Source organism: Elephas maximus, chromosome 1 (genome assembly GCF_024166365.1).
Source record: "Elephas maximus indicus isolate mEleMax1 chromosome 1, mEleMax1 primary haplotype, whole genome shotgun sequence".
Classification (NCBI taxonomy): domain Eukaryota; kingdom Metazoa; phylum Chordata; class Mammalia; order Proboscidea; family Elephantidae; genus Elephas; species Elephas maximus.
The window spans coordinates 242,727,201-242,750,887 of NC_064819.1; the positions used below are offsets into that span (position 1 = coordinate 242,727,201).

Here is a 23,687-nt window from a genome sequence, read left to right on the forward strand (position 1 = left end):
GCAATGGGTTCAGTTTGGCTTATTGCATTTTAAGAATAATAAATTTAAAATGTTTAAATGCTATTCATCAAATTTTAACCCTAAAATCCTTGTGCTGACACATCTTTTCAAGAAACCAATTTGTCGCTATCTTTACATCTTTTTCCCATATAAAGGATCACATCCAGGGAAGTGGGGCCAAGATGGTGGAGTACTCAGACGATTCCAGTGATTCCTCTTAAAGCAAAGACCAAAAAAAACAAGTGAAACAATTATATTTATGACAAGCTAGGAGCCCTGAACATCAAAGTTAAAGTTAGAAAACGGACTGAGCAGAAGAAAGAGGGAGAGATGGTTCAGAGGCGGAGAGGAATTGCCGGACCTGAAACACCAGCACCATTCCCTGTAGCATGCGCAGAAGGGCTGGCAGTAGCATTCCAGATGCAGTTTCCTCAGGGAGAGACAGCCAGCCGCACACCCTACTCACACCTCCGGAACAAGAGAAGAACGGCGCTTTTGGCAAAAGCTAAGTACTTGCATATATTTTACCATGACCCAACCCCCAAGCCAGCTTCAGTGGCTTTCCATTTCCCTGAGCTTGAGAGAGGTCTTGCTGAGCATCCTGAGCCATGCTTCCAGCCTTGGAGAAGGAATTAATTCACAGCTGGGGGAAAAGATAATCTGCCAGCTCCACTAAGCTGGGGACCTCAGGACAGAAGCAGCTCCTGTCCAGGCATAAACAATCCGTAGATTTTGAATACCTTTCCCTCTGCATGGACCTGTGTGGGCCTATTTCAGGAGAATAAGCCCTTGTTGGCAGACTGCCACTGTTTCAGCTATGCGATGGAAAGTAAGTGTTTGATGTTTGACAACGCTTTGCCTATTAAACAACGTCTTCATCTACCCATATCAGGGGCCTAAGGACTGGAGGCCACCTAAAACCACCCAGCCACCTAAAACAGGGGTCCAAAGATACCTGGCACCTCCCAGTCCTTAAAACCAAAAGCACTGGGTGCCCATGGTCTGTCTGCAGAACAGGCCCACCTGTGTGCTCTAGGCAACAGGGACGTGCTTTCCTCACAGACACTTGGGGAATGGTTGTCAACGCTCTGCCTTGTCCAGAGCATGACCCCTTTCTGCAATCAGATACCTATACCAATCACCCCTGGCCCTCTAACACTGCACAACAAAGCCTGTACCACACAGTTGATGATGAACTACCTGAACACCTGAACTGAATCCAGACAAGAAAAGTGAATGGAATACTAGGCTCCTAGACATGTTAACAGCTCTAGCCATCTGGTGACAGGGCATTAGAGCTTCAAAGGCGAAAATAATCAAGCTATCTAACTCAAGCAACCTATTTGGGCATATCAAAACAAAACAAAGCAAGAAGCTAGGATACAGTGAGCAAACATAAAGTAAACTAATACAATAACTTATAGACAGCTCAAAGACAGCAGTCAATATCACATAAAGAAACAAGCTCTCAAAGAATCAAGGGATCTTCTGGATGAAGGTGTATTCCTGGAACTACCAGATGTAGAATACAAAAGATTAATATACAGAACTCTTCAAGATATCAGGAATGAGATCAGGAAGATCAGGCAAAATGCAGAACAAGCCAAGGAAAACACAAAGTAGTTGAAGAAATTAAAAAGTTCTTCAAGCACATAATGAAAAATTTAATAAGCTGCAAGAATCCATACAGAGACAGGAACCAGAAATTCAGAAGATTAACAATAAAATAACAGAATTAGACAACTCAACAGAAACTCAGAGGAGAACTGAGAAAATGGAAAGCAGAATTAGCAAGATTAAAGATAAAAACACTTGGCACCAATATATTTGAAGAAAAATCAGATAAAAGAATTTAAAAAAATGAAGAAACCCTAAGAATCATGTGGGACTCTATCAAGAGAAATAACTTATGAGTGATTGTAGTGGCAGAACAGGGAAGGATAACAGAAAATACACAGAGAATCGCTGATGATTTGTTGGCAGAAAACTTCCCTGATATCGAGAAAGATGAGAAGATATCTACCCAAGATGCCCATCAAACTCCACATAAGGTACATCTCAAAAGAAAGTCCCCAAGACACATTGTAAACAAACTTGCAAAAACCAAAGATAAAGAATTTTAAGAGCAGTTAGGAATAAACGAAAAGTTACCTACAAAGGAGAGTCAATAAGAATAAGCTCGGATTACTCACAAGAAACCATGCAGACAAGAAGGCACTGGAATGACTTATATAAAGCATTGAAGGAAAAAAATTGCCAGCCAAGAATCATATATCCAGCAAAACTTTCTCTCAAATATGAAGGCGAAATTAGGACATTTCCAGATAAACAGAAGTTTAGGGAATTCATAAAAACTAAACCAAAACTACAACAAATACTAAAGGGAGTTCTCTGCTTATAAAATCAATACTATCAGATATCAACCCAAGACTAGAACACTAGACAGAGCAATCATATCAACCCAGACAGGGAAATCACAAAAATAAATCAAGACAAAAAATGCTCAAAACAGGGAAACAACAATGTCATTATGTAAAAGAAGACAACATTAAAACAATAAAGAGGGACTGTGAAATGTGGTCAGAGATCTTTCATATGGAGAGGAGGACAAGGTGATATAAGAAATAAAAGTTTGGTTTAAACTTAGAAAAACAGAGGTAAATACTAAGGTAACCATAAAGGAGACTAACAATCCTATTCATCAAAATAAAACACAAGAAAAAAACAAAGACTCAGCAGAAACAAAATCAACAAAACAGATAAGAAAAAAAGACAATATATAAAGATACACTACTCAGCACAAAAAATTACGTGGGAAAAATAAACTGTCAACAACACACAAAAAAAGACATCAAAATGACATCACTAAACTCATACCTATCCATAATTACACGGAATGTAAACGGACTAAATGCACCAATAAAGAGACAGAGAGTGGCAGAATGGATTAAAAAACACAATCCGTCTATATGCTGCCTACAAGAGACACACCTTAGACTTAGAGACACAAACAAACTAAAACTCAAAGGATGGAAAAAATATATCAAGTAAACAACAATCAAAAAAGAGCAGGAGTGGCAATGTTAACTTTTGACAAAATAGACTTTAAAGTCAAATCCACCACAAAGGATAAGGAAAAACACTATATAATGATTAAAGGGACAATATACCAGGAGGGTATAACCATATTAAACATTTATGCACCCAATCACAGGGCTGTAAGACATATGAAACAAATTCTAGCAGCACTGAAAAGTGAGACAGCTCCACAATTATAGTAGGAGACTTCAACACACCTCTTTCAGTGAAGGACAGAACATACAGACAGAAGCGCAATAATGACATGGAAGATCTAAAGGTCACAATCAACCAACTGACCTCATAGACATATACAGAACACTCCACCCAACAGCAGCCAAGTATACTTTTCTTTCCAGCGCACACGGAACATTCTCTAGAATAGACCACATATTAGGTCATAAAGCAAGCCTTAACAGAATCCAAAACATGAAAATATTACAAAGCATCTTCTCTGACCACAGGGCCATAAAAGTAGAAATCAATAACAGAAAAAGCAGGAAAACAAAATCAAACACTTAGAAACTAAACAATACCCTGCTGAAAAAAGGCTGAGTTATAGAAGACATTGAGAATGGAATAAAGAAATCCATAGAATCCAATGAGAATGAAAACACTGCCTATCAGAACCTTTGGGACACAGCTAAAGCAGTGGTCAGAGGTCAATTTATTTCAATAAATCCACACATACAAAAAGAAGAAAGGGCCAAAATCAAAAAATTATCCCTACAACTTGAACAAACAGAAAGGCAGCAACAAAGAAACCCTCAGGCACTAGAAGAAATAATAAAAATTAGAGCAGAACTAAATAAAATAGAAAACAGAGAAACAACTGAAAGATTTAACGAGACCAAAAGCTGGTTCTTTGAAAAAAATTACAAAATTGATAAACCATTGGCCAAACCGAAGAAAGAAAAACAGGAGAGGAAGCAAATAACCTGAATAAGAAATGAGATGGGCAATATCACAACAGACCCAAATGAAATTAAAAGAATCATATCAGGTTACTATGAAAAATTGTCCTCTAACAAATTTCAAAACCTAGAAGAAATGTATGAATTTCTAGAAACACACTACCTATCTAAACTAACACAGAGCTAGAACAACTAAATAAATCCATAACAAAAGAAGAGATTGAAAAGGAAATTAAAAACTCCCAACAAAAAAAGCCCTGGCCCGGAAAGCTTCACTGGACAGTTCTACCAAACTTTCAGAGAAGAGTTAACACCACTACTACTAAAGGTATTTCAGAGCATTAAAAAGGATGGAATACTCCCAAACTCATTCTATGAAGCCAGCACATCCCTGATAACAAAAGCAGGTAAAGGCACACACACACACACAAAAAAATTACAAACTGATATCCCTCATGAACTTAGATACAAAAATCCTCAACAAAATTCTAGCCAATAGAATTCAACAACATGTCAGAGAAATAATTCACCATGATCAAGTGGGATTCATACCAGGTATGCAGACATGGTTCAATGTTAGAAAAAGAATTAATGTAATCCATCATACAAATAAAACAAAAGACAAGAACCACATGATTTTATCAATTGATGCAGAGAAGGCATTTGACAAAGTTCAACACCCATTGATAAGAAAAGCTCTCAGCAAAATAGGAATAGAAGGAAAATTCCTCAACATAACAAAGGGCATTTATACAAAGCCAAAAGCCAACACCATTCCAAATACAGAGAGTCTGAAAGCATTCCCCTTGAGAATGGGAACCAGACAAGGATGCCCTTTACCACCACTCTTAGCCAACATTGTGCTGGAGGTCCCAGCCGGAGCAATTAGGCTAAATAAAGAAATAAAGGGCATCCAGATTGGTCCAGAAAAAGCACAAGTATCTCTATTTGCAGATGACATGATCTTATACACAGAAAACGCTAAGGAATCCTCCAGAAAACTACTGAAACTAATAGGAGAGTTCAGCAAGGCATCAGGACACCAGGTAAACATACAAAAACCAGACGGATCCCTCTACACCAGCAAAAAGAACATTGAAGAGGAAATCACCACATCGATACCATTTACAGTAGCCCCCAAGAAGGTAAAATACTTAGGAATAAATTTCACCAGAGACGTAAACGACCTATACAGTGAAAAATACAAGATACTACTGCAAGAAACCAAAAGAGACCTACAGAAGGGGAAACACATACCTTGCTCATGGATAGAAGACTTAACATTGTAAAAATGTCTATTCTACCAAAAGCTATCTACACATACAATGCAATTCCAATCCAAATTCCAACAACATTCTTTAATGAGATGAGAAACAAATCACCAGCTTCATATGGAAGGAAAAGAGTTCCCGGATAAGTAAAGCATTACTGAAAAAGAAGAACAAACTGGGAGGCCTCACTCTACCTGATTTTAGAACCTATTACACCACCACAGGAGTCAAAACAGGCTGGTACTGGTACAACAACAGATAACAGAAACCAATGGAACAGAATTGAGAATCTAGACATAAATCTATCCACAACAAGCAACTGATATTTGACTAAGGCCCAAAGTACTTAAATGGGGTAATGACAGTCTGTTTAACAAATGGTGCTGGAATAACCAGATATCCATCCGTAAAAAAATGAAACAAGACCCCTACCTCACGCCACGCAGAATAACTAAACCAAAATGGATCAAAGATTTAAATATAAAATCTAAAACAATAAAGATCATGCAAGAAAAAATAGGGACAACTCTAGGAGCCCTAATACATGGCATAAAGAGTATACAAAACATTACTAACAATGCACAAACGCCAGAAGAGAAACTAGATAACTGAGGGCTCCTAAAAATCAAACACCTATGCTCATCTAAAGATTTCACCAAAAGAGTAAAAGGATTACCTACAAACTGGGGAAAAGTTTTTAGCTACAACATTTCCGATCAGCATCTGATCTCTAAAATCTACATGATACTGCAAAAACTCAACAACAAAAAGACAAATAACCCAATTCAGAAATAGGCAAAGGATATGAACAGATACTTCACTAAAGACACTCAGGTAGCTGACAGATACGTAAGAAAATGCTTACGATCATTAGCTATTAGAGAAATGCAAATCAATACCACAATAAGATTCCATCTCACTCCAGCAAGGCTGGCATTAATCCAAAAAACACAAAATAATAAATGTTGGAGACATTGTGGAGAGACTGGAACACGTATATACTGCTTGTGGGAATGTAAAATGGTAGAACCACTTTGGAAATCTATTTGGTGCTTCCTTAAAAAACTAGAAATAGAACTACCATGCAACCCAACAATCCCACTCCTTGGAATATATCCTAGAGAAATAAGAGCCTTTACATGAACAGATACATGCACACCCATGTTCACTGCAGCGCTGTTTACAATAGCAAAAAGATGGAAGCAACCAAGGTGCCAATCAACGGATGAATGGATAAATTATGGTGCATTCACACAGTGGAATACTATGCACACATAAAGAACAATGATGAATCTGTGAAACATTTCATAACATGGAGGAATCTGAAACGCATTATGCTGAGTGAAATTAGTTGCAAAAGGACAAATATTGTATGAGACCACATTTAAATAGAGAAGAAAATATTCTCTGATGGTTACAAGAGTGGGGAGGGAGAGAGGGAAAGGGGTATTCACTAACTGATGGTAGACAAGAGCTATTTTTGGTGAAGGGAAAGACAACACACAATACAGAAGGGGTCAGCACAACGGGACTAAACCAAAGCAAAGAAGTTTCCTGAATAAACTGAATGCTTCAAAGGCCAGCATAGCACAGGTCGGGGTTTGGGGACCATGGTTTCAAGGGACATCCAAGGCAACTGGCATAATACAATCTATTAAGAAAACATTCTGCAGCTCACTTTGGAGGGTGGCGTCTGGGGTCTTAAACGCTAGCAAGCGGCCATCTAAGATGCATCAACTGGTCTCAACCTACCTGGAACAAAGGAGAATGAAGAACACCAAAGATACAAGGTAATTATGAGCCCAGGAGACAGAAAGGGCCACATAAACCAGAGACTACATCAGCCTGAGATCAGAAGAACTAGACGGTGTCCAGCTACAACCGATAACTGCCCTGATAGGGAACACAACAGAGAATCACTGATGGAGCAGGAGAGCAGTGGGATGCAGACCTCAAATTCCTGTAAAAAGATCAGACTTAATGGTCTGACTGAGACTAGAAGGACCCCGGAGGTCATGGTCCCCAGGTCTTCTGTTAGCCCAAGACAGGAACCATTCCCAAAGCCAACTCTTCAGACAGGGATTGGACTGGACCATGGGATAGAAAATGATACTGGTGAGGACTGAGCTTCTTCAATCAAGTAGACACATGAGACTCTGTGGGCAGCTCCTGTCCAGAGGCGAGATGAGAAGGCAGAGGGTGTTAGAAGCTGTCTGAATGGACATGAAAATAGAGGGTGGAGAGCAGTGTGCTGTCTCATTAGGGAGAGAGAAGCTAGGAGTATATAGCAAGGTGTATATAAATTTTTGTATGAGAGACTGACTTGATTTGTAAACTTTCACTTGAAGCACAATAAAAATTTAGGAAAAAAAAAGAAAAAGACAACCAGAGAAATTTGATATATTGGGTATTGGATTATATTAAAATTATTAATTAAAAAAAAAAGAATCATACTCTTTGCTTTCTGTTGGTAATGGTTAATTGTGATTGAAATCAACATGCATGAATTGAGTATATTCTAGGTCTAAAATAATTGTTCCCAGGATCACAATGGTCCCCCACGCGTCTGTCAGTTTGTCGTACTGTTGGGGCTTGCGTGTTGCTGTGATGTGGAAGCTGTACCACTGGTATTCAAATACCAGCAGGGTCACCTATGGTGGACAGGATTCAGCTGAACTTCCAGACTAAGACAGACTAGGAAAAAGGACCCAGCTGTCTACTTCTGAAAAGAGTTAGCCAGTAAAAACCTTAGGAATAGCAGCGGACCATTGTCTGATAAGGGTTTCATTTTACTTAGATCCACAAGCGACACCCATGGAAGCAGCAGTCAAGAAATCAAAAGACATATTGCATTGCGCAAATCTGCTGCAAAAGACCTCTTTGTTGAAAAGCAAAGATGCCACCTTGAAGGTTAAGGTGTGCCTGACCCAAGCCACAGTGTTTTCAAATCGCCTCATGTGCACACAAAAGCTGGACAATGGATCGAAGAAGAATAGCCACCACTGAATTGTGGTGTTGGCAAAGAATATTGAATATACCATGGACTGCCAAAAGAACGAACAAATCTGTCCTGGAAGATGTACATCCAGAATGCTCCTTAGAAGCAAAGATGGTGAGACTATGTTTTACATACTTTGGATGTGTTATCAGGAGAGATCAGTCTCTGGAGAAGGACATCATGCTTAGCAAAGTGGAGGGTCATCAAAAAAGATGAAGACCCTCAACAAGATGGATTGACATAGCGGCTGCAACAATGGGCTCAAGCGTAACAACGATTGTGAGGATGGCACAGGACTGGGCAGTGTTTCGTTCTGTTGTACACAGGGTTGCTGTGCATCAGAACTGACTTGATGGCACCTGACAACAACAGCACAACGGTCAGGAACAAAGATGACTGAAACACTAATTTGTACTCATACATCTTAAGGTCCAAGGCCTTTGCCTGAACACTTCACCAAACAAATTTAGCAAATCAGACTTTAGTATTCTACAGCAAAGTACTGGAGTCTCTGGGTGGTGCAAACAGCTAAATGCCAGACTCCCAGCCAAAGTTAGTGGTTCAAACCCACTCAAAGGCACCTCAGAAGACAGGCCTGCAGATCTGCTTCCAAAAGTTAGTCTTGAAAACCCTACGGAGGAGTTCTACTTGGCACAGATGGGGTCTCTCTGAGTTGGAATCAACTCAACAGCAACTAACAACAATACAATCAAAACACTAGCAATCAGCATCTCAGGAATTGCATTTGAATTTAAAAGAAATCATAAAACCTAAAACCTAAGGTGGGTATTAGGATAAGACAAGTACTACATGTTTAATGACTCACTTAACAAATTCATTTAAGAGCCCAGAGAAGTATAAAGCCTATTAACCAATCCTGGAGCCCTGGTGGCACGGTGGTTAAGAGCCTGGCTGCTAACCAAAAGGTGAGCAGTTCAAATCCACCAGCTTCTCCTTGGAAACCCTATAAGGCAGTTCTACTCTGTCCTATAGGGTCGCTATGGGTTGGGACTGACCCAAAGGCAATGGGTTTGGATTTTTTTTTTTACTCAGTCCTAACTCAATCCAATCTTGGTAGATCTTACTGTGAAATTATAGCATAACATCACGGCTATCAAATACCAAAACAGTGTTCCTATCCTTACCACGAAATTACAAAGCTGACTTTTTTTTCCCAGCTCTTAACAAGAACATTCAAAAACACGGATTATATACAGCCCTCAGCTAATATGTACTTGATTTTTGAAGTCTCCCTTTTAACAGCCTAATAAAGATGTTAAAAAATTCTTCAAAGAGAGTCCTTCATTCATCTAGGGGACCTACTATACAGTGTTTAAAAATATTTTCGTTCTGTTTTTATGGAATAAGATTCTGTTTAAGCAAAGGGAGACACAGAAAAACAAGAATATTTCTTCATCAACTCTCGAAGCTGAAGTTTTAGATAGCGTTAACGAACTGGAAAACCTTCTACCATCATTATTTGACATGTCCTAACTAATGACCTGCCAAGGATGCAATGCCGAGCCCCTGACCGTGGCCCTGGGCCTATCCGCTCCCATCACTGAGCCTCTGACTGTAACCCCTGGCCCATGCACCCCATTGCCGGGCCCCTAACTGTGACCTTGGGTCCCTTCACCCCATCGCTGGGCCCCTGACTGTGACCCTGGGCCCATCTGCTCCATTGCCAAGCCTCTGACTGCAACCCTGGATCTATTTACCCCATCACTGGGCCCTGACTGTGACTCTGGGCCTATCTGCCCCACCTCTGAGCCTCTGAATGTGACCCCGGGCCCAACTGCCCCATCACCGGGCACCTGGCCACCGCTCCTCTGCAAAGCTCTTCAGACGACAGCTGGGCAGACCACCTCCACGGGTATACATGAAGTCAGACTGACTCTCTCCCTCTACACCCTGAGAAACACCCTCCTCTGGTTCCAACACCTCTAGTTCCCACGTATCCAGATGGGACATTTGAACAATATCTGCTTCAGCGTAGTTTAACTCCACATCTAGACCCTGTGCTTCCTTCTCTCCCCAACTGGCTACAGAGCTGGAGCGACTACTGACCACAGCTGCCTCACTGAACCTAAGTTTAAATTAAAACTGGAGTAACGAATGTACTGAAATGACAGATAACAGTCTTTTTAGCCAGTATACTAAAACTCCATTCAATAAAACATATCTTTGTGTCGTAATTCAGACTTCATAAAGCATTCTAAGGCTCCAACTTGGAAGCCATTCTAAATATGTCAGAAATCAAAATTGTAGTCTCAGCCTTAAAAACAGCAGTTTGCCCACAGATCTTAAAAGCTCTTTTGGGCCTTTGGAACTCATCAGTGTGCAATAGTGAACAGTGCATCAGCCGGGATGCTCACTGCCTCCACTGCCAAGCCCGCACCCAGTTTTAAACTGTGCCTGTAAAATGGGGAGCTACCAACTCACCCCCACATTGCCGCTCCACATTGCTACAAAATCTGCTCACTATCATTCAATCCAGTTATCATTCTGCTTCAAAACTACCCAAATGCCCCTCAAGTTCTCTGCAACAACCTATCACTAGTAAAGTCTAAGAAAGAGTCCGTGGAATAAAACACAAAAGAGCAAAAATTAACATCCAATAATACACTATAAAATATCTTTGAAGCTCGGACATCAAGACTTGGAATAGTATAATGATTACTAAAAATTCAACGTTGCATTTGGTAGCAAAAGGTTATAAGATTGCATCATACCTCTGTAACTGTTAAATATACAATTTTACAAATGATGTACTGTACATTGTCCAAAAACAACTCACTTTGTTTTGACAAATCTGATGGACAGGTCGAGAATGGGCTTCTGGGATCACGGCCGCACTGCAGCTGGCATTGAGGTCAAAAATTTCTAAAGTTCTGTTTCGGCCGGCCGTAAGCACGATGTCTGTAATGTTTCATTAAGGGAGTGTTCTCAGTGATCTTACCCGAGGGGAAACAAAGAGTTCCATTTCTTTATCAATAAATTTTGGAAGTGTGAAAGGATACAGGAATAGAAATCGTTCGCTGCTGACAAGCTGGTAATCTCTGCAGCGTTCGCCATAGAGAGCCTGTGAACTGGTTGACACTTACTCTTCTGTTTATACCTGAGAAAAGAAAGGATGATGAACCTTGGGTTACGCTTCCACGACAACTAAACATCCTACCCTTAAAGGCCCTGAAATGGGAAAAGCTTTCAACATCTCGTGGGTAAGGCAGTGTGAGTCTTGTTTTACATGCTCCGGAACAAGCCGCCACTTTAGTCTTCCTTAAGAAACTCAAGATTTTCCTTTAGGAGAACTTCATGAAAGAAAGTTATATCATTATACATAGTCAAAAAAAATTCAGTCTCATTTTGAGAACACAAATTTTTCCTCCTAATTCTAGAGTAATTATGTATACTTAAGGAGACGCCCAACTTCCTTTTAGACCTACATTCTCCATATCTTTAAAGGGTAACGTAAGTAAAAATTGGCTTAAGAACTTGTGATCTCAACAACTCAGCAAAAATTTCATGAAGGAAGGCAGCCTGCCGGGGGGAGATGGGAAGGGGACGCGAGGCCACCCAGGCTGGTGAGGAGGGACACACCCGAGGCTCTGGGCACAGGAGTGGGAGGGGGGCGTGGGGAGCACAGTCTGCTACAGGAGCCCCTGCAGTCTGTGCGGAAATGCAGCAGGACCCTCAGCACAGGTAAAGCGCTGGGTGGGGTATGGGAAAGGTGTCCTCTGACCACGCAGGCCAGGCTGAGACCGCACCCCAGGCACCAGGGGCATGCTCCGGCAGGAGGAAGCCGAGGAGAGCACGTGGGTGCTGGCCCCAGGAAGGTGGGGTGACCCAACAGAGACAAGGAGACAAGGAGGCGAGGTTGGGGTCTGAGGGTCCAGTACCGAAAACAACCAAGGAAACCAGCACACTCAGTGCAAACCACTCAGAGTACTTGGAAGGCTACGGAATGAAACAGAAATCAGGTATTTAATTTGGAAAAAGTGTTTAGAGCCCCTATGGCGGTGTAGGCTCCCTGGGTGATGCAAACGATTAATGTGCTCGGCTACTAACCAAAAGTTTGGAGGTTCACGTTCACCCACAAGTGCCTTGGAAGAAAAGCCTGGCAACCTACTTCCAAAAAATCAGCCATTGAAAATCCTATGGAGCACAGTTTTACTCTGCACACCTGGGTCTCCGTGAGTCAGCGCTGACTTGATGGCAGCTGGTTTGGGTTATTTTGTCAAAGTAGAAGGGGAAAGGCATCTCAGGAGGAGCACAACAGCGCAGGAAGAGGGAGGAGGCACCAGGAGAGCTGACACAGAGTGTTATGGCCAGGGCCGTAGGACTCTCTCAGCAGGGATGATCTTTCAAAAATAAAAATATCATACTTTCATGGTCAGCATTTGTCTCATTTTTTCAGGCACCTATTCAGTTATAGTTTTTGACTGTTATCACCAGCCCTGTATTTGCCTGAAGAGGTGAAGGATACTGAACTGGAAGAAAAGCTTCAATTAACTCCAGGTGAAACCTGTACAATGAGGAAAATTCTCCACCATCCTCTATACAGCCCAACAGTGAATAGTACTGTCATCCTAACATAGAGACAGCAGTGACTTCACTCCAAGATGTGGCGGACCCTGTATGAAGATGGAAGGTGGAGGGAGGGTGAGAGAGCGGAAACCTCACAGAAGCTAAGTAGACAGCACCTAAAGCCAAAAACAAGCAAATCATCACAGGTGAGAGAGTGGAAACCTCACAGAAGCTAAGTAGACAGCACCTACGGCCCAAAACAAGCAAATGACCACAGGTGAGAGAGTGGAAACCTCACAGACACTAAGTAGACAGCACCTACGGCCAAAAATAAGCAAAAGACCACAGGCTGTGCACAGGCGGCAGGGGCAAGCGTCTGGAAGAGCGGATGTGCAAGCAGAAAGAAGGACCCAGGACCCACCACGGGCTGCAGAGCACGTCAGGCTTGGAGAGGGGAAGGAAGCTTCCATTTCTCATTTTAAGCCTTACAAAACAGTTCGACATTTTAAACCATAAACTTGGATCATTTAATGAGACATCATGCTTGGTAAAGTGGAGGGTCAGCGAAAGAGAGGAAAACTCTCCGTGAGATGGCCTGACACAGTGGGTACAGCAATGGGCTCAAGCACAACAACGACTGTGCGGATAGCGCAGAAACTGGCAGTGTTTCGTTCTGTGGTGCACAGGGTCACTGTGAGTCGGAACCGACTTGGGGGCACGGAACAACAACGATAAGAACCAGAATTAACTTTTGAAAGAAAAAATAAAAATCTTCCAATCCCAAAATGATTAAATGCCACCTATTTTTACTGTTCTAAAATTACCACTGAATTTTCTTAGAGGAAGTATCAACAGTTTTTAAAAGTTCTTAAAGAAAAGGCCCTCTATGGATTTGACAATTCCCAGATCAGATCATTGGAGGGCAAGAGATTGTTAGCAGACCAACTCCCACATCAGGAGGACTGAGATGATGGGGGCCCGGGGGTTAGAGGAAGATCACCTCCTGGGAGTCAGCTGAGGGGTGGAGGATGTCTTAGTTACCCAGCTCTGCTGTAACAGAAATACCACAAGTGGATGGTTTTAAAAAAGAGAAATTCATCTCTCACAGTCTAAGAGGCTAGAGGTTTAAATTCAGAGCACCGGGTCTCTCTCTGCTGGCTCTGGAGGAAGATCCTTGTATCTTCATCTTCTGCTTTCTGGCTCCTTGCAGATCTCCATGTCTTTTGGCATCTATTTTCCCTAATCTCTGCTCCATTGTTTAATCTCTTTTATATCTCAAAAGATTGACTAAAATTATACCAAAACTAACCCTGCCTCAATAACAACAAAGACAATCCATTCTCAACTGGGATTATAACCACAGGCCTACAGGTTAGGATTTAGAACACACATATTTTAGGGGGACCTAACTCAATCCATAACAAGAGAGTTGGGTACAGGAACAGACACAGGCAAGAACGGATCTAGGAATACGGCAGGAGGTCAGGATGTGTGTGCACCCTTCGGTCAGGATGTGTGTGTACTTTAGTGAGCAGACACAGGGCTGTGTGTGTACCCTGAGGTCGGGCTGTGTGTATACATTAGTGAGCAGACAAGGCTGTGTGTGTACCCTGAGGTCAGGATGTGTGTACTTTAGTGAGCAGACACAGGGCTGTGTGTGTACCCTGAGGTCAGGGTGTGTGTAATTTAGTAAGCAGACACAGGGCTGTGTGTATACCCTGAGGTTGGGGTGTGTGTACATTAGTGAGCAGACAGGGCTGTGTGTGTACCTGAGGTCAGGATGTGTGTACATTAGTGAGCAGATAGGGCTGTGTGTGTACCTGAAGTCAGGATGTATGCACATTAGTGAGCAGACAGGGCTGTGTGTGTACCCTGAGGTCTGGGTGTATGTACATTAGTGAGCAGACACAGGGGTGTTATGTGTGCCCTGAGGTCAGGATGTGTGTACATTAGTGAGTAGACAGGGCTGTATCTGCACCCTGAAGTCAGGATGTTTGTACATTAGTGAGCAGACAGGGCTATGTGTGTACCCTGAGGTTGGGATGTGTGTACCTTAGTGAGCAGGCAGGTCTGTGTGGGTACCCTGAGGTCGGGGTGTGTATACATTAGTGAGTAGACAGGGCTGTATGTGTACCCTGAGGTCAGGGTGTGTGTACATTAGTGAGTAGACAGGGCTGTATGTGTACCCTGCGGTCGGGGTGTGTGTACATTAGAGCAGACAGGGCTGTGTGTATAACCTGAGGTCAGAATGTGTTTCCATTAGTGAGCAGAAAAGGGTATGTGTGTACCCTGAGGTCAAGATATGTATACTTTAGTGAGTAGACACCGGTGTGTGTAATTTAGTGAGCAGATGTGTGTGTGTGTATTCTGAGGTCAGGATGTGTGTACTTTAGTGAGCAGACAGGGCTTTGTGTACACTGAGGTCAGAGTGCATGTGTACATTAGTGAGCAGACACAGGGCTGTGTGTGTACTCTGAAGTCACGGTGTGTGTACTTTAGTGAGCAGACACAGGACTGTGTGTGTACCCTGAGGTCAGGGTGTGTGTACATTAATGAGCAGACAGGGTGTGTGTGTACCCTGAGGCCGGGATGTGTGTACTTTAGTGAGCAGACGGGTATGTGTGTACCCTGAGGTCAGGATGTATGTACTTCAGTGAGCAGACAGGGGTGTGTGTGTACCCTGAGGTCAGGATGTGTGTACATTAGTGAGCGGACAGGGTGTGTGTATACCGAGGTCAGAATGTATGTACTTTAGTGAGCAGACACAGGGCTGTGTGTGTACCCTGAGGTCAGGATGTATGTACTTTAGTGAGCAGACACAGGGCTGTGTGTGTACCCTGAGGTCAGGATGTATGTACTTTAGTGAGCAGACACAGGGTGTGTGTGTACCCTGAGGTCAGGATGTGTGTACTTTAGTGAGCAGACACAGGGCTGTGTGAGTACCCTGAGGTCAGGATGTATGTACTTTAGTGAGCAGACACAGGGTGTGTGTGTACCCTGAGGTCAGGATGTATGTACTTTAGTGAGCAGACACAGGGTGTGTGTGTACCCTGAGGTCAGGATGTGTGTACTTTAGTGAGCAGACACAGGGTGTGTGTGTACCCTGAGGTCAGGATGTATGTACTTTAGTGAGCAGACACAGGGCTGTGTGAGTACCCTGAGGTCACGATGTATGTACTTTAGTGAGCAGACACAGGGCTGTGTGTGTACCCTGAGGTCAGAATGTATGTACTTTAGTGAGCAGACACAGGGCTGTGTGTGTACTCTGAGGTCAGGATGTATGTACTTTAGTGAGCAGACACAGGGCTGTGTGTGTACCCTGAGGTCAGGATGTATGTACTTTAGTGAGCAGACACAGGGCTGTGTGTGTACCCTGAGGTCAGGATGTATGTACTTTAGTGAGCAGACACAGGGCTGTGTGTGTACCCTGAGGTCAGGATGTATGTACTTTAGTGAGCAGACACAGGGTGTGTGTGTACCCTGAGGTCAGGATGTGTGTACTTTAGTGAGCAGACACAGGGCTGTGTGACTACCCTGAGGTCAGGATGTGTGTACTTTAGTGAGCAGACACAGGGCTGTGTGTGTACCCTGAGGTCAGGACGTATGTACTTTAGTGAGCAGACACAGGGCTGTGTGTGTACCCTGAGGTCAGGATGTGTGTACTTTAGTGAGCAGACACAGGGCTGTGTGAGTACCCTGAGGTCAGGATGTGTGTACTTTAGTGAGCAGACACAGGGCTGTGTGTGTACCCTGAGGTCAGGATGTATGTACTTTAGTGAGCAGACACAGGGTGTGTGTGTACCCTGAGGTCAGGATGTGTGTACTTTAGTGAGCAGACACAGGGCTGTGTGAGTACCCTGAGGTCAGGATGTGTGTACTTTAGTGAGCAGACACAGGGCTGTGTGTGTACCCTGAGGTCAGGATGTGTGTACTTTAGTGAGCAGACACAGGGCTGTGTGTGTACCCTGAGGTCGGGGTGTGTGTAATTTAGTAAGCAGACACAGGGCTGTGTGTATACCCTGAGGTTGGGGTGTGTGTACATTAGTGAGCAGACAGGGCTGTGTGTGTACCTGAGGTCAGGATGTGTGTACATTAGTGAGCAGACAGGGCTGTGTGTGTACCTGAAGTCAGGATGTATGCACATTAGTGAGCAGACAGGGCTGTGTGTGTACCCTGAGGTCTGGGTGTATGTACATTAGTGAGCAGACACAGGGGTGTTATGTGTGCCCTGAGGTCAGGATGTGTGTACATTAGTGAGTAGACAGGGCTGTATCTGCACCCTGAAGTCAGGATGTTTGTACATTAGTGAGCAGACAGGGCTATGTGTGTACCCTGAGGTTGGGATGTGTGTACCTTAGTGAGCAGGCAGGTCTGTGTGGGTACCCTGAGGTCGGGGTGTGTATACATTAGTGAGTAGACAGGGCTGTATGTGTACCCTGAGGTCAGGGTGTGTGTACATTAGTGAGTAGACAGGGCTGTATGTGTACCCTGCGGTCGGGGTGTGTGTACATTAGAGCAGACAGGGCTGTGTGTATAACCTGAGGTCAGAATGTGTTTACATTAGTGAGCAGAAAAGGGTGTGTGTGTACCCTGAGGTCAAGATATGTATACTTTAGTGAGTAGACACCGGTGTGTGTAATTTAGTGAGCAGATGTGTGTGTGTGTATTCTGAGGTCAGGATGTGTGTACTTTAGTGAGCAGACAGGGCTTTGTGTACACTGAGGTCAGAGTGCATGCGTACATTAGTGAGCAGACACAGGGCTGTGTGTGTACTCTGAGGTCACGGTGTGTGTACTTTAGTGAGCAGACACAGGACTGTGTGTGTACCCTGAGGTCAGGGTGTGTGTACATTAATGAGCAGACAGGGTGTGTGTGTACCCTGAGGCCGGGATGTGTGTACTTTAGTGAGCAGACGGGTATGTGTGTACCCTGAGGTCAGGATGTATGTACTTCAGTGAGCAGACAGGGGTGTGTGTGTACCCTGAGGTCAGGATGTGTGTACATTAGTGAGCGGACAGGGTGTGTGTATACCGAGGTCAGAATGTATGTACTTTAGTGAGCAGACACAGGGCTGTGTGTGTACCCTGAGGTCAGGATGTATGTACTTTAGTGAGCAGACACAGGGCTGTGTGTGTACCCTGAGGTCAGGATGTATGTACTTTAGTGAGCAGACACAGAGTGTGTGTGTACCCTGAGGTCAGGATGTGTGTACTTTAGTGAGCAGACACAGGGCTGTGTGAGTACCCTGAGGTCAGGATGTATGTACTTTAGTGAGCAGACACAGGGTGTGTGTGTACCCTGAGGTCAGGATGTATGTACTTTAGTGAGCAGACACAGGGTGTGTGTGTACCCTGAGGTCAGGATGTGTGTACTTTAGTGAGCAGACACAGGGCTGTGTGTGTACCCTGAGGTCAGGATGTATGTACTTTAGTGAGCAGACACAGGGCTGTGTGAGTACCCTGAGGTCAGGATGTATGTACTTTAGTGAGCAGACACAGGGCTGTGTGTGTACCCTGAGGTCAGAATGTATGTACTTTAGTGAGCAGACACAGGGCTGTGTGTGTACTCTGAGGTCAGGATGTATGTACTTTAGTGAGCAGACACAGGGCTGTGTGTGTACCCTGAGGTCAGGATGTATGTACTTTAGTGAGCAGACACAGGGCTGTGTGTGTACCCTGAGGTCAGGATGTATGTACTTTAGTGAGCAGACACAGGGCTGTGTGTGTACCCTGAGGTCAGGATGTATGTACTTTAGTGAGCAGACACAGGGTGTGTGTGTACCCTGAGGTCAGGATGTGTGTACTTTAGTGAGCAGACACAGGGCTGTGTGCGTACCCTGAGGTCAGGATGTGTGTACTTTAGTGAGCAGACACAGGGCTGTGTGTGTACCCTGAGGTCAGGATGTATGTACTTTAGTGAGCAGACACAGGGCTGTGTGTGTACCCTGAGGTCAGGATGTGTGTACTTTAGTGAGCAGACACAGGGCTGTGTGAGTACCCTGAGGTCAGGATGTGTGTACTTTAGTGAGCAGACACAGGGCTGTGTGTGTACCCTGAGGTCAGGATGTATGTACTTTAGTGAGCAGACACAGGGTGTGTGTGTACCCTGAGGTCAGGATGTATGTACTTTAGTGAGCAGACACAGGGTGTGTGTGTACCCTGAGGTCAGGATGTGTGTACTTTAGTGAGCAGACACAGGGCTGTGTGAGTACCCTGAGGTCAGGATGTGTGTACTTTAGTGAGCAGACACAGGGCTGTGTGTGTACCCTGAGGTCAGGATGTGTGTACTTTAGTGAGCAGACACAGGGCTGTGTGAGTACCCTGAGGTCAGGATGTGTGTACTTTAGTGAGCAGACACAGGGCTGTGTGTGTACCCTGAGGTCAGGATGTGTGTACTTTAGTGAGCAGACACAGGGCTGTGTGAGTACCCTGAGGTCAGGATGTATGTACTTTAGTGAGCAGACACAGGGCTGTGTGTGTACCCTGAGGTCAGGATGTGTGTACTTTAGTGAGCAGACACAGGGCTGTGTGAGTATCCTGACGTCAGGATGTGTGTACTTTAGTGAGCAGACACAGGGCTGTGTGAGTACCCTGAGGTCAGGATGTGTGTACTTTAGTGAGCAGACACAGGGCTGTGTGAGTACCCTGAGGTCAGGATGTGTGTACTTTAGTGAGCAGACACAGGGTGTGTGTGTACCCTGAGGTCAGGATGTGTGTACTTTAGTGAGCAGACACAGGGCTGTGTGTGTACCCTGAGGTCAGGATGTGTGTACTTTAGTGAGCAGACACAGGGTGTGTGTGTACCCTGAGGTCAGGATGTGTGTACTTTAGTGAGCAGACAGGGCTTTGTATACACTGAGGTCAGAGTGCATGTGTACATTAGTGAGCAGACACAGGGCTGTGTGTGTACTCTGAGGTCACGGTGTGTGTACTTTAGTGAGCAGACACAGGACTGTGTGTGTACCCTGAGGTCAGGGTGTGTGTACATTAATGAGCAGACAGGGTGTGTGTGTACCCTGAGGCCGGGATGTGTGTACTTTAGTGAGCAGACGGGTATGTGTGTACCCTGAGGTCAGGATGTGTGTACATTAGTGAGCGGACAGGGTGTGTGTGTACCCTGAGGTCAGGATGTGTGTACATTAATGAGCAGACAGGGTGTGTGTGTACCCTGAGGTCAGGATGTGTGTACATTAGTGAGCGGACAGGGTGTGTGTGTACCCTGAGGTCAGGATGTGTGTACATTAGTGAGCGGACAGGGTGTGTGTGTACCCTGAGGTCAGGATGTGTGTACATTAATGAGCAGACAGGGTGTGTGTGTACCCTGAGGCCGGGATGTGTGTACTTTAGTGAGCAGACAGGGTGTGTGTATACCGAGGTCAGGATGTGTGTACTTTAGTGAGCAGACACAGGGCTGTGTGAGTACCCTGAGGTCAGGATGTATGTACTTTAGTGAGCAGACAGGGCTGTGTGAGTACCCTGAGATCAGTGTGTGTACATTAGTGAGCAGACATGGGGTGTGTATATACCCTGAGGTTGGGGTGTGTGTACTTTAGTGAGCAGACGGGTGTGTGTGTACCCTCAGGTCAGGATGTGTGTACTTCAGTGAGCAGACAGGGCCGTGTGTGTACCCTGAGGTCGGGGTGTGTATGTACATTAGTGAGCAGACATGGGGTGTGTGTATACCCTGAGGTCAGGGTGTGTGTACTTTGGTGAGCAAACATGGGGTATATGTGTACCTTGAGGTTGGGGGGGGTGTGTACTTTAGTGAGCAGATATGGGGTGTGTGTGTGTACCCTGAGGTCAGGATATGTGTACTTCAGTGAGCAGACACAGGGGTGTGTGTGGCCCACTACTGGTTTAGAGAGCTGCGAATCTGAGAAGGCCCAACCCAGCCGCTAACAGTTTCCCTTCTGGGTTGAAGCCCAGCACGCTGCACTCACAGACACGCACTTGCAAATCCACCCCAGCTTTGTGTGGTAAGGAAAGTTAGAGATAGCCCACACACCCACCAAGAGAAGGGGAAGGAGCTGTGCTTTACGTCTGCTGTGCAACGCCTCATGACAGCTCACATGGACCTGCTGAGGTTACAAATATGAACACCAATGAGTCTCAAAATTTTGAAAGCACATGTTCATGTGTTACATTCAAACACTCAAAAATAAAATTACATAGATACAGAGACACAGCAAAAGTATAAAACCGCTGATTGGAGAGAAACACGCCGGCTTCAAGAAGAGGAACGAGGGACTAGGATTGGGGGGTGAGCCTTCCATTCTCTCTGTGATATTTTATGTCTTTAAAATTTTTTGGAAACAAAGACCACAAAATATTCATCAGAGCTGGGGATATCTAAATAGGTGTTCACTATATAATTCCTCATCTATATCTGTATACTTGAAGTATTTCACAAATTTAACTTTTTAATATCAATATGAATTTTCCCAGACAACATGAGCTAAACATACTGCAGGACAGAGGCAACAATGCCCCCTCTGTCCATGTAACCTGGCAATAAGAAGACATGTTGGCCCTCCCGGCCCAGCAAAAATAGTCACTCAGCTCTCATCAGTAGTTTGGTAATGTGAGGGTGTTATTAATGTTTGGATAATACTTCTAACTGTAAACACTCTTTTTATATATATGTCACTCAGCAAATAGTCCGAGAAGCTGGACTACATGAAGAAGAACGGCACATCAGGATTGGAGGAAGCCTCATTAACAACCTGCGTCATGCAGATGACGCAACCTTGCTTGCTGAAAGTGAAGAGGACTTGAAGCACTTACTAATGAAGATCAAAGACCACAGCCTTCAGTACGGATTGAACTTCAACATAAAGAAAACAAAAATCCTCACAACTGGACCAATGAGTAACATCATGATAAACAGAGAAAAGATTGAAGTTGTCAAGGATTTCATTTTACTTGGATCCACAACCAACAGCCATGGAAGCATCAGTCAAGATATCAAAAGACGCATTGCCTTGGGCAAATCTGCTGCAAAGGACCTCTTCAAAGTGTTGAAGAGCAAAGATGTCACCTTGAAGACTAAGGTGCGCCTGACCCAAGCCATGGTATTTTCAATCCATGTGAAAGATGGACAATGAATAAGGAAGGCCGAAGAAGAGTTGACGCCTTTCAATGGTGGTGTTGGCGAAGAATATTGACTATACCATGGACTGCCAAAAGAACGAACAAATCTGTCTTAGAAGTACAACCAGAATGCTCCTTAGAAGCAAGGATGCCGAGACTGGGTCTTACATACTTTGGACACGTTGTCAGAAGGGATCAGTCTCTGGAGAAGGACATCATGCTTGGCAGAGTACAAGGTCCGCGGAAAAGGGGAAGACCCTCAATGAGGTGGACTGACACAGTGACTGCAACAATGAGCTCAAGCATAACAACAATTGTAAGGACGGTGCAGGACCGGGCCATGTTTCATTCTGTTGTGCACAGGGTTACTATGAATCGGAACCGACTCAATGGCACCTAATAACAACACTATCGAAACAAAGTAAAAGCGTCGAAAAGGAGTGGTTACCTGCCTTTTTATCTCATCTCTGCGAGTGTCGACGTGATACTTTAGAAGATGAAATTCCGGGCCAGACGACAGCAATATAAAAGCGTCTATATAATAAAACTGTGCAAACTGTATCGGCTTAGGGAACACGTCTTTTCCCTGCAATAAAAATCAGTAATCATTACCAATACAATAAACGTTAGTAAAAGTTACTGCTGTCCTAAACCAGCAATTCTCTCAACACCCAGCATCTATGCGCTCTAAAAGTGTAGGAGTACTTAGAAGCCATCTACCATGTTCGCTTCTGCCAACTGGTGACTTCTGAAAGCTTTTGTGACTGAGATTTTACTGTGGTAGTACACACTTTGAATCCCAGCTGTAAGAAAATTGAAACTTTGCAGTGAACATAAAAAAAACGCCAAAATTTAAAACACACTGATGTTTTTAAATATCATTCTGAGGTTTCCACTCTCAAGTTTGTATCTCACAACCAACAAAACTGACATCAAGAAGTTGGTGTTATGCATGACACGACCTAAGACAAACTGCCCCTCCTGTAAGCTGCCTGGCCTGGCTACGCTTACCCTCCTGGTTCATCTTGCCGGCACTCAGTCCCTTTTTACAAGGCCCACAGAATACCAACGCTAACAAGGTCTTTGAAGCTTTCACTGTGTCTCTGTGCTGTGTGCTTCTTTCCATTCACCAGCTCCGCTCCACTAATCAAAGCTGAGCCTCCCACGTCACCACCCTGCCCCGCCTTGGTGGTAACGACACCATCATCTTCTCTCCATTCTGTTTCAAACGATCTCTCATGAGCTCATTAAAACAAGTCACGTTTCTCCCCCAAAATATAATTCCTCCACATAATATCCCCTTAACTGCTATTATTACCACTACTATAAAATCAAAGGAGCCCTGGTGGCTCAGTGGTTAAAGTGAGCGACTGCTAACCGAAAGGTCTGCGATTGAAAACCACCAGGAGCTCCACAGGAGAGACATGTGGCAGTCTGCTTCGGTAAAGATGACGGCCCTGGAAACCCTGTGGGGCATACCCCGTCCCTTAGGGTCGCTATGAGTCAGAATTGACTCGACTGCAGTGGGTTTGTTTTTTGGTTTACTATAAAATCACACTGAACTAGTATTTAAAATTAATCAAGTATTTTAGTGTTAATATTTTTGCTATTTTAGACCATCCAATAGTATGGACATATTTACCTGTATGTTTATATGCATACATACGTATTTATGTAACTGTGCCTTTAATTATGTGTACGTATATATGCTGTGGACTCATAACAACTCTACAGAACAGAGAACTGCCCTATAGGCCTTCCAAGTAGCGGCTGGTGGATTCGAACTGCTGACCTTTTGCTTAGCAGCTAT

At 44.0% G+C, this 23,687-nt stretch overlaps 1 protein-coding gene across 9 annotated transcripts in view; it reads right to left on the reverse strand.

The window, feature by feature from the left end:
• The window catches only part of WDR27 (WD repeat domain 27), a 224,797-nt gene that overhangs the window by 131,645 nt on the left and 69,465 nt on the right, over positions 1-23,687 (reverse strand). For all 9 annotated transcript variants that reach the window (XM_049905848.1, XM_049905818.1, XM_049905796.1 and 6 more), the window contains 3 exons: positions 22,330-22,463; positions 11,282-11,379; positions 11,059-11,180 (listed from right to left, as the gene is read on the reverse strand). In XM_049905848.1, coding sequence (XP_049761805.1) covers positions 11,059-11,180; positions 11,282-11,379; positions 22,330-22,463 — 354 coding nt within the window. The remainder of the gene's footprint in view (positions 1-11,058; positions 11,181-11,281; positions 11,380-22,329; positions 22,464-23,687) is intronic.